Here is a 12346-nt window from a genome sequence, read left to right on the forward strand (position 1 = left end):
TGGCCCTTGATCAACTATATGGTTCCCAGGCTTTGAAACAACTCCCTATGTGGTCTTTGGCCCTCAGGATATGAAAAGTCCTAGCTGTGTGATCTTGTGTAAATTTCTTGACTTTTCAAGGATTCAGTTTCCTCATCTATGAAATTGAGATAATAATATTTTCTCAAGTTTTTGTAAGGCTTAAATGAGATATAGTCCCAGTATAGTAGCTTCTAATGAAATCATAGTTTTTTTATTTATATGATTTTAAATCTAATACATTGCTTACAATATATGGAATCATAAATCTCAAGGGAATCAACATGTACAATTTTTTTGAGCCAATAATTTTACTGTAAGCAAAATTTTATCTTATCAAGGAGGTTACATTATACATTATTTGAAAAAATCTAGGTTTCTGATTTTAATAATTTGTGAAATGCTCATTTTGAATGATAAGTACAATTACAATAGTAATATATTTTTATGTTCAACCTTATTTAATGGTCTTTCACCAAAAATAATAAAAACCATACATTCTCAGTCTTTGTTCCAAGATTTCCATTTTGTTATAACCTTAGATCTCTGAATTTTTGTCACAGGAAAATATATATTTACCTGGGTAACTGACTCTCTTCAAGTTGCTAGAGGTCATTTATATGAAAAGGCATTGAACTGTGAGATAAGTAAAATTGAAACTCAAATTAGCATTATATTCAGTTCAATCAAAGTATTTTAATTATATTGACTAATTTTAACAATTGTAAGTGTCATGTAATTTATAATTTTTCTTAATGTTCCTTGAATGTTTTTGTATTGCCATAATGTCAGTGTCTTAATTATTTTAAACTGATTTAGGAAGAATGTGAGCGCTAGTCTGCTTAGAACTAATGTATTCTATTTGAGAAATTATCACAGGTTTCAAGGTTTCAGAGTTCAGAAACAATCATACATTGGGGTACTTAAAGTTCTGGTTAAGATACAAAGTCTTGAGGGGGTGGAGCCAACATGGCGGCATGAGTAGGACAGTGGGAATCTCCTCCCAAAAACATATATATTTTTGAAAATACAACAAATACAACTAATCCTAAAAGAGAGACCAGAAGACACAGGACAACAGCCAGACTACATCCACACGTGTGAGAGCCCAGCGCCTGGTGAAAGGGGTAAGATACAACCCCCGGCACGGTGGGACCCGAGCACACCTCCCACCAGGTCCCGGCGGGAGGGAGAGGGAGCCCAGGACTGCTAAACACCCAGCCCCATCCACCCGCACCAGAGCGCAGACACAGTGCATGCGTGGAGGGCTGGAAACTAGGGAAACAGGGCAGCAAGACCTCTGAGTGGGTTCCGAAACTGATGGCCCTGTGACAAAGAAAAGCGAGTGCTTTTTGAAAGTCTTAAAGGGACAGCGACTTAACAGCTAGAAAGAAACAACACAGGTCACAGCCCAGTGGCTGGAAATTACAGGGAAAACTGGGTACACTAACCCCCAGGGCAACAGCTCTGAGACACTTCACAGAGGTAAACAGCCAAACAGCACCCCCCACACCATCCATTACCCGTCTGGGCGCTACGAAAACAGAGAAAGAGCCTGAGGCAAACCACGCCCACAGAAAGGGAGATCCAGCCGGGCAAGACACAAAGACCAAGCCTACACGCAATTACCCAACACAAGCAACTAGGGGTCGCAGTTGTCCCAGTAAAGAAAGACCAGTAGCAAGTGAAAAGTTTGGCCCTCTAAGCTGACGGTCAATAGCACTTGTCAACATGAAAAGGCAAAGAAATATGATCCAGACAAGACTAACCCAGACAGCTTCAGCATCTGCTACATCTTCCCCTGAGAAGGAACCTGGGGAGATAGATTTAACCAGTCTTCCTGAAAAAGAATTCAAAACAAAAGTCATAACCATGCTGATGGACTTGCAGAGAAATATGCAAGAACTAAGAAAGGAGAATACAGTAATAAAACAAGCTCTGGAAGGACTTCAAAACAGAATGGATGAGATGCAAGAGACCATCAATGGACTAGAAAACAGAGAACAGGAATGCAGAGAAGCAGATGCAGAGAGAGATAAAAGGATCTCCAGGAAAGAAAGAATTCTAAGAGAGCTGAGTGACCAATCGAAACAGAACAATATCCACATTATAGGAGTACCAGAAGAAGAAGAGAGAGGAAAAGGGACACAAAGTGTCTTTGAAGAAATAATTGCCAAAAACTTCCCCAAACTAGGGGAAGAAATGGCCTCTCAGACCACAGAGGTACACAGAACTCCCATCACAGGGGATCCAAGGAGCGCAACACCAAGACACATAATAATTAAAATGGCAAAGATCAAAGACAAGGGCAAAGTATTAAAGGCAGCCAGAGAGAAAAATAGGTTACCTACAAAGGAAAAACCAATCAAGCTATCATCAGACTTCTCAACAGAAACCCTACAGGCCAGAAGAGAATGGCATGATATACTTAATGCAATGAAACAGAAGGGCCTCGAACCAAGACTACTGTATCCAGCACGAATATCATTTAAATATGAAGGAGGGATTAAACAATTCCCAGACAAGCAAAAGATGAGGGAATTTGCCTCCCACAGACCACCTCTACCGGGCATCCTACAGGGACTGCTCAAGATGGGAGGACTCCTAAAAAGAGCACAGAACAAAACACCCAACATATGAAGATGGGAGGAAGAGGAATGAGAAGGGAGAGAAATGAAGAATCATCAGACCGCATTTATAATAGCTCAACAAGCGAGTTAAGTTAGACAGTAACATAGTAAAGAAGCTAACCCTGAACCTTTGTAACCACAAACTTAAAGCCTACAATGGCAATAAGTACATACCTTTCAATAATCAACCTAAATATAAATGGACTGAATGCACCAATCAAAAGACACAGAGTAATAGAATGGATAAAAAAAGCAAGATCCAACCATATACTGCTTACAAGAGACTCACCTCAAACCCAAAGACATGCACAGACTTAAACTCAAGGGATAGAAAAAGATATATCATGCAAACAACACAGAGAAGAAAGCAGGGGTTGCAATTCTGGTATCAGACAAAACAGACTTCAAAATAAAGAGAGTAACAAAAGACAAATAAGGATATTACATAATGATAAAGGGCTCAGTCCAACAAGAGGATATAACCAGTATAAATATATATGCACCCAACACAGGAGCACCAACACATGTGAAACAAATACTAACGGAACTAAAGGAGGAAATAGAAAGCAATGCATTCATTCTCGGAGACTTCGACACACCACTTACTCCAAAGGACAGATCCACCAGACAGAAAAAAAGTAAGGACACAGAGGCACTGAACAACACACTAGAACAGATGGACCTAATAGACATCTATAGAACTCTGCATCCAAAAGCAACAGGATACACATTCTTCTCAAGTGCACATGGAACATTCTCCAGAATAGACCACATACTAGGCCACAAAAAGAGCCTCAGTAAATTCCAAAAGATTGAAATCCTACCAACCAACTATTCAGACCACAAAGGCATAAAACTAGAAATAAACTGTACAAAGAAAGCAAAAAGGCTCACAAACACATGGAGGATTAACAAAACGCTCCTAAATAATCAATGGATCAATGACCAAATCAAAACGGAGATCCAGCAATATATGGAAACAAATAAAAACAACAACACTACTCCCCAACTTCTGTGGGACACAGCAAAAGCAGTCTTAAGAGGAAAGTATATAGCAATCCAAGCATATTTAAAAAAGGAAGAACAATCCCAAATGAAGAGTCTAATGTCACAATTATCGAAATTGGAAAAAGAAGAACAAATGAGGCCTAAGGTCAGCAGAAGGGGGGACATAATAAAGATCTGAGAAGAAATAAATAAAATTGAGAAGAATAAAACAATAGCAAAAATCAATGAAACCAAGAGCTGGTTCTTCGAGAAAATAAACAAAATAGATAAGCCTCTAGCCAGACTTATTAAGAGGAAAAGAGAGTCAACACAAATCAACAGTATCAGAAACGAGAAAGGAAAAATCACGACAGACCCCACAGAAATACAAAGAATTATTAGACAATACTATGAAAACCTATATGCTAACAAGGTGGGAAACCTAGGAGAAATGGACAACTTCCTAAAAATATACAACTTTCCAAGACTGAGCCAGAAAGAAACAGAAAACCTAAACAGACCAATTACCAGCAATGAAATTGAAGCGGTAATCAAGAAACTACCAAAGAACAAAAATCCCGGGCAGATGGATTCACCACGGAATTTTATCACACATACAGGGAAGACATAATACCCATTCTCCTTAAAGTTTTCCAGAAAATAGAAGAGGAGGGGTTACTCCCAAACTCATTCTGTGAAGCTAACATCACCCTACTACCAAAACCAGGCAAAGACACCACCAAAAAAGAAAACTACAGACCAATATCCCTGATCAACGTAGATGCAAAAATACTCAACAAAATATTAGCAAACCGAACTCAAAAATACATCAAAAGGTTTGTACACCATGACCAAGTGGGATTCATCCCAGGGATGCAAGGATGGTACAACGTTGGAAAGTCCATCAACATCATCCACCACATCAACAAAAAGAAAGACAAAAACCACATGATCATCTCCATAGATGCTGAAAAAGCATTTGACAAAGTTCAACATCCATTCATGATAAAAACTCTCAGCAAAATGGGAATAGAGGGCAAGTACCTCAACATATTAAAGGCTATATATGATAAACCCAGAGCCAACATGATATTGAACAACAAGAAGCTGAAAGCATTTCCTCTGAGATCGGGAACTAGACAGGGATGCCCATTCTCCCCACTGCTATTTAACATAGTACTGGAGGTCCTAGTCACGTCAATGGGACAAAACAAAAAATACAAGGAATCCAGATTGGCAAAGAAGAAGTTAAACTGTCACTATTTGCAGATGACATGATACTGTACATAAAAAACCCTAAAGACTCCACCCCAAAACTACTAGAACTGATATCGGAATACAGCAAAGTTGCAGGATACAAAACCAACACACAGAAATCTGTGGCTTTCCTATACACTCACAATGAATCAACAGAAAAGGAAATCAGGAAAACAACTCTATTCACAACTGCATCAAAAAAAATAACATACCTAGGAATAAACCTAACCAAAGAGTGAAAGCCTTATACTCTGAAAACTACAAGTCACTCGTAAGAGAAATTAAAGGGGACACTAACAGATGGAAACTCATCCCATGCTCGTGGCTAGGAAGAATTAATATCGTTAAAATGGCCATCCTGCCCAAAGCAATATAAAGATTTGATGCAATTCCTATGAAACTACCAGCAACATTCTTCAATGAACCGGAACAAATAATTCAAAAATTCATATGGAAACACCAAAGACCCCGAATAGCCAAAGCAATCCTGAGAAAGAAGAATAAAGTAGGGGGGATCTCACTCCCCAACTTCAAGCTCTACTATAAAGCCATAGTAATCAAGACAATTTGGTACTGGCACAAGAACAGAGCCACAGACCAATGGAACAGACTAGAGAATCCAGACATTAACCCAGACATATATGGTCAATTAATATTTGATAAAGGAGCCATGGACATACAATGGCGAAATGACAGTCTCTTCAACAGATGGTGCTGGCAAAACTGGACAGCTACATGTAGGAGAATGAAACTGGACCATTGGCTAACCCCATATACAAAAGTAAACTCAAAATGAATCAAAGACCTGAATGTAAGTCATGAAATCATTAAACTCTTGGAAGAAAACATAGGCAAAAACCTGTTAGACATAAACATGAGTGACCTCTTCTTGAACATATCTCCCCGGGCAAGGAAAACAACAGCAAAAATGAACAAGTGGGACTATATTAAGCTGAAAAGCTTCTGTACAGCAAAAGACACCATCAATAGAACAAAAAGGAACCCTACAGTGTGGGAGAATATATTTGAAAATGACAGATCCGATAAACCTTGACGTCCAGAATATATAAAGAGCTCACATGCCTGAAAAAACAAAAAACAAATAACCCAATTAAAAAATGGGCAGAGGAACTGAACAGACAGTTCTCCAAAAAAGAAATACAGATGGCCAACAGACACATGAAAAGATGCTCCACATCGCTAATTATCAGAGAAATGCAAATTAAAACTACAATGAGGTATCACCTCACACCAGTAAGGATGGCTGCCATCCAAAAGACAAACAACAAGAAATGTTGGCGAGGCTATGGAGAAAAGGGCACCCTCCTAAACCGCTGGTGGGAATGTAAATTAGTTCAACCATTGTGGAAAGCAGTATGGAGGTACTTCAAAATTCTCAAAACAGACTTACCATTTGACCCAGGAATTCCACTCCTAGGAATTTACCCTAAGAATGCAGCAATCAAGTTTGAGAAAGACCAATGCACCCCTATGTTTATCGCAGCACTATTTACAGTAGCCAAGAATTGGAAGCAACCTAAATGTCCATCAATAGATGAATGGCTAAAGAAGAAGTGGTACATATACACAATGGAATAGTACTCAGCCATTAGAAAAGGTCAAATTCTACCATTTGCAGCAACATGGATGGAGCTGGAGGGTATTATGCTCAGTGAAACAAGCCAAGCGGAGAAAGAGAAATACCAAATGATTTCACTCATCTGTGGAGTATAAGAACAAAGGAAAAACTGAAGGAACAAAACAGCAGCAGAATCACAGAACTCAAGAATGGTCTACCAGGTACCAAATGGAAAGGGAGTGGGGAGGATGTGTGGGTAGGGAGGGATAAGGGGGGGGAGAAAAAGGGTGTATTAAGATTAGCATGCATGGGGGTGTGGGAGAAAGGGGAGGGCTGTACAACACAGAGAAGACAAGTAATGATTCTACAACATTTTGCTATGCTGATGGACAGTGACTGTAAAGGGCTTCATAGGGGGTCCTGGTATAGGGAAGATCCTAGTAAACATAATATTTGCCATGTAAGTGTAGATTAATGATAACAAAAAAAAAAGGCAGTTCCTGTGTGGTGACCTCCAATGAGTTCTACACAATGGTATAAAGGGCATATGAAAGTGTAGGCAAAGGGTCTGTTTGTGTTTATACAGAGGATCAAAGCCTAATTTGGCTACCCCGGAAATGAACTAAGATACGATATGAAAAAGAAGTTCCAACATCAGCACTCTCTGGAAGACTCATGCCAGAAGATGATCATCAAAAAACCCCAACAAATATCCATGCACAGCTACAGGTGTAGATGCACTCATCCCACCAGTTCCTGGACTTGCCATGGGGAATGAAGAAGGAGATATCTAAGCTGGCCTGTGCATACAGTAAAACAACAAATTTGACTGGATCTATACTGTTGTAACTCAACCAAGAATTAGGAGAACTGCAAATTGTAGTGCTCCAAAATCTTACAACTACAGACTATTTACTGTTAAAAGAACATATGAGATGTGAACAGTCCCCAGGAATGGGTTGTTTTAATTTGTCTGATTTCTTCCAGACTGTTCAAGTTCAGTTGGACAATATCCACCATATCATAGATAAGTTTTCACAAATGCCTAAGGTGCCTAATTGGTTTCCTTGGTTTCACTGGAGGTGGCTGGTTATTACAGGTATGCTTTGGTTATGTAACTATACTCCTATTATGTTAATGTGTGTGCGCAATTTAATTTGTAGTTTAAAAGCTATACATGCTGAAGTTACTCTACAAGAAGATATGTCAAAGAAATAATCAATCTTCCCAGGTTTTCTTCCGTCTGCTACTTCTATAGTTTTTCTTCTTCCTACCTAATTACAACCCTTAAATAGAATTCGTGCCTCATATCAAATTTACCGAGTATCATAATTCTTCCAAGTGGTAAAGATACCTCAAGACAAATGCTGGGCATAGAAGCCACAGGGCATAAATATGCAAAGAAGTAAAAAGCTAACCTTTTCAAACAGTAAGGCTTCTCTCTCACTTACCAACTTTACATTTCCCTGTATGGCTCCGGAAGATGACTGGTTAGCCAGAGACGGGTAAGATTCCTCAAGGGAGGAACAACCTAAGACAGGCACAGTCGCAGGGGGGCCATCAGGTGAGAAATTGGGGATCAACAGAGGTGAGGCTTAGAACCTCACCCCCCCTGTTCTGAGAGAAATCTTCTGCATCCGTGGATGTTTTATTGCCCTTGTCTAGCTTGGATTAACACATAGTCTACAGACACACACCTGATCATCTACATTTGCTCTCTTACAACACTAAACTGTTTTCTACCTTTGTCTTGTATCTACCTACCACTTCAGCATTTTATTAAAAATAATTATAATAAAGAGAGAAATGTGGTATCCACATGTAAATCAAGTATAAAAATCAGATGAATATTCATATTTGAACTGATTGCTTATAGTTTATAATGCATGAGCAAAACCGAAAGTTTCTGTGATGACTGCCCTTGTACTGTTCACCATGTAACTTATTCACTATGTAAGAATTTGTTCTCCATGTAAGAACTTGTTCGTTATGCTTCAGAAGATTGGAGACTGATGAAAATTAGGCTTTGAGTGAATTAATGATTGTGCATTGAGCATTGACTCCCCTATACAGAATTTTATTGTTAACAACCATTTGATCAATAAATGTGAGAGATGCCCTCACAAAACAAACAAACAAACAAACAAACAAAAACGTACACACTTCCAATTGTAAAATAAATAAGTAACCGGGATGTAATGTAGAGCATGAGGAATATAGTCAAAATATTGTAACAACTTGGTATGGTGATAGCTGGTACCTAGAATTATCATGTATATAAATGTTGAATCACTGTGTTGTACACCTGAAACTAATGTAATACTGTGTGTCAACTACCCTTCAATAAAAAATAATTATCTACAAAAAAAAGAAAAAGTTACAAAGCCTTGAGAGTTCAGGGATAGTTGTCCTTTAGCTCTTCATTACCTTTTCTGCTTATGAAGGAAATGCTATTGTGCTTTTACAGGATGCTTAATATAACCATTGCTTAAAGTTATTTTCTTTAAAATGATAGATAGATAGATAGATAGACAGACAGATGGATAGATAGATAGATAGATAGATAGATAGATAGATAGATAGATAGATAGATAGATAGATAGATAGATAGATAGATGATAGATAGAAAGATAGATAGATAGATATGGAGAGAGATTGTATGTGCATGTATTGAAAGAGATAGATATTTGCCCGTACAACTGGTAATATTTCAGAAATACAGTCTGAGTTCAGAGAGGCCTCAGTAGCACAAAAGGCTTTGTACACTTGATACTGTAAATTTTAAAAGACCATGTTTTGCAACCCAATAAGTATTTTTGGATTTTTTATTTTGCATTTTGAAATATGAATAAGCAATAACCTGATGAGTAATAAGAATATCTTTCTTAAGAGATTTATAAAATATTTGATGCTATTATTACATCCATGTTGTTCTTCAAAGTAGAAAATAATTTTCTACTACTACTACTACCATTATATAAGTACATGTGTATTATAGAGCATACACACTGGTAAGGTGAAAGCACAAAGAATTCAGTTGTATGACTGAGCCTCTATTGTTGAGTGTAATGATTATTGGAACCAAAAGAAGCTTATCCTATCTCTCTCTCTTTGTATCTATATCTATGGTTTATAATCCATCAAAACTGGCAACTATTTCATTGACCAAACATTTACCATTTCACATTCTAGCTACCATGCAAAAGCGCCTGAAGAAGGAGAAAAAAGCCAAGAGAAAACTGCAGGAAGCCTTGGAATTTGAATCAAAGCACCGTGAGCAAGTGGAGCAAGCACTTAAACAAGCCACTAATAGTGACAGTGGCCTGAGAATGTTGAAAGGTAATGTCTGATTAAGCAGAACCTGATTTGTAAAGAGAAATGAAGGAAGTAGGAAAGGAAGGGAGAGAGGGTGGGAGGGAGGGAGAGATGAAGGAAGGAAGGAAGGAAAAGATTTTATCCAGGAATAATTAAAAAATCAATTTGAGGCCAAGTACTTTAGGTCATTAATTAAATCTACCAAAATAATCTCTATTCTGGGAGATATAAATAGCCTAGTAATAACAGGAAATCCTGCTGACTTGCAGTAGAAGCAGTAATACTGATAATCTCCCTGCACCTAAAGTGTGTTTTAAATCCATTCATGTTAAAATATGCTGATGTTTAGTGTACCCTCTTTTAATGAGCTATATAAGATGCTGGTTCCTTTAATACAGAGTGCATCAGTGTTAAGGCTTAAGAAGCGCCTGGTTGAAAAAGAATCTTCTAAGTAAATCACGGAGATCTTGTGAGAAGACGTGGTTCCGTCATGACATCTCTGATTTCCAAACTTTTGATTCCATTTTTAATTATGAAATCCCACAACATAATTTCATCTCATAGAATATTCAGTTTCTTCTTTCATAGCACACTGACAGCACTTATATTTAAATTTTTAAGTGTGTATAACAAGGATGAGCCTAAGATTCATATACATGCATGTACCCTTACATCCCCCATACACACACATGACACACACATGAACTAAAAGGGGGTCGCTTCAGTGTTCTATACTAAGAATGAATAAAGAATTTTGCACAAATGTTCAATAGTATTGTTTCCTTTCCAAAAGTTCAGTTCCCATTTTACTGTGACTGCCTTGAATCAGTGCTCACAACCAATAAGAAATGCAGCGCTAAATTATTAGCTCCTGACAACCATGCATCACTGAGACACAGAAGAGAGAGGGTAAAAAATATTCTCTCATACAATGGGACATCTTTTGCTTATCGAACATCTTCAAAATAACATTTCTGACAAGCAATGGGAAAAATATTCTGTGCACTCTTACTATTGAGGCCTCCCTGAACTTGTCATTCTGAGGCAATTTGCCATTTTTAATAAATATTTGAAATCCACCTACAAATGAGCTCCACTTGAGCTCTAGTGTTCTCTATTACAAAGGAAAACCAGCAGTTTCTACAGAGTTTCTTCTCACATTAATCCTTGATGACATTGAGTGATACACTGGCATCTGTTAACATTACCCAAGGTTGTCCGAGCAAATGTGTACATACATAAATGCTCATATTAAGCTGTGCTTCATGTTATGAATAGCTTTGAGATAATCACATTTCATATTTAAAATTGAAAATAAAAACCCAACTCCTTGTTTTGCTCAAATTTTTTTAAAACAATTCATGTAGCCCTTTGCGCCTAGAGCCAGTACTCCATAAAAACCACAAGCCCTAACTTGTGGTTTGGTGTTCACAAGCACTTAACAAAGAGATAATCTCATCATCTATCACATTTTACAAACAAAAATATACACCGTAAGGATGAGGTACTTCCACGTATGCTATTGTATCCATCTTTTCTTTATTCCACAGTCAGAGTGTGCTACCTGATAGTCTAAGGAGATTTTTATGGACAGATTATTTTCCTGAGATGTATCTCTAGAGAATAAAATGAATAAAGAATATCATATGCCATATACCTAGAAATACCTTTCCAATTGTAGAATTCAGCTGCAATTTATAATCCTCCCAAATTAGATGTACAAAAACAAATAAACAAACAAAACTTCACCCAAGGTTTTGTGTTATCTATAGGACCAAAGTACTGACTTACTGAGAGTTTTCACTTTCAATGGAAACAGGAAAAACAGGATTGTACCTTCATTTTGAATGTCACTTCTTTCAGATACTGGAATTCCAGATATTGAAATAGAAAACAGTGTGACTCCTCATGACAGCACTGCTATGCAAGGTACAGTGGACAGTGTACTTCTCTCTATAACTTAATATGTGTTTAATATATGACCACTGGGGTTGAAGTGGGGACGAGCTCCTATTTTGATAATTTTCATATGTGTAAGACAAATAAGTCTAACTCTTCTTACTTTATGACAGAGGAAGTGTGCAGTGTTTTTTGAGATTATATACATAGGGACTAATAATTTTACATATATGTGAGCAAATTTCTTATATGTTTAGCTGTTAAAAGGATGTGTTAGGCATTCTAAAAATGCAACTGTGAATAATATTTACCTTTCAGCAGTGTACAATAGTATGCTTTTTAAAATCTCGTTACTTTAACAGATACAGTAATCACAACCTATCAATATTTTGAAAGTGTTCCGGACATTTGTTATCAATCCTTAAATTCGAATGCTAATTTTAGGTAATTTTAAAACCACCTAAACATGGAAATAAGAGCAGGACTTGGAATTCATGATTTGCAGGATTCCCATAAATGCTTATATCCTTTAAAATATTTTAAAAATATTTAGAGTAAGAAAATAGATGAAACAAATCAGCATAGAGTCTCATTGGAGTGCAAAAGCACCTAAAAATAAAAACTGAATTTGACCATTGCAGTTTTTCTAGTGTGATTTTAA

The 12346-nt window shown here is 37.3% G+C and overlaps 1 protein-coding gene across 3 annotated transcripts in view; it reads left to right on the forward strand.

Moving 5' to 3' along the window:
* The window catches only part of DACH2 (dachshund family transcription factor 2), a 761757-nt gene that overhangs the window by 728722 nt on the left and 20689 nt on the right, over window positions 1-12346 (forward strand). For all 3 annotated transcript variants that reach the window (XR_008995031.1, XM_057495299.1, XM_057495298.1), the window contains exons 11-12: window positions 9664-9810; window positions 11650-11715. Coding sequence is in view for 2 of the 3 variants with exons in the window: in XM_057495299.1 (XP_057351282.1) it covers window positions 9664-9810; window positions 11650-11715 (213 nt within the window). In the remaining variant the exon portion in view is untranslated. The remainder of the gene's footprint in view (window positions 1-9663; window positions 9811-11649; window positions 11716-12346) is intronic.

This window comes from Manis pentadactyla, chromosome X (genome assembly GCF_030020395.1).
Source record: "Manis pentadactyla isolate mManPen7 chromosome X, mManPen7.hap1, whole genome shotgun sequence".
NCBI classification, from domain to species: Eukaryota; Metazoa; Chordata; class Mammalia; order Pholidota; family Manidae; genus Manis; species Manis pentadactyla.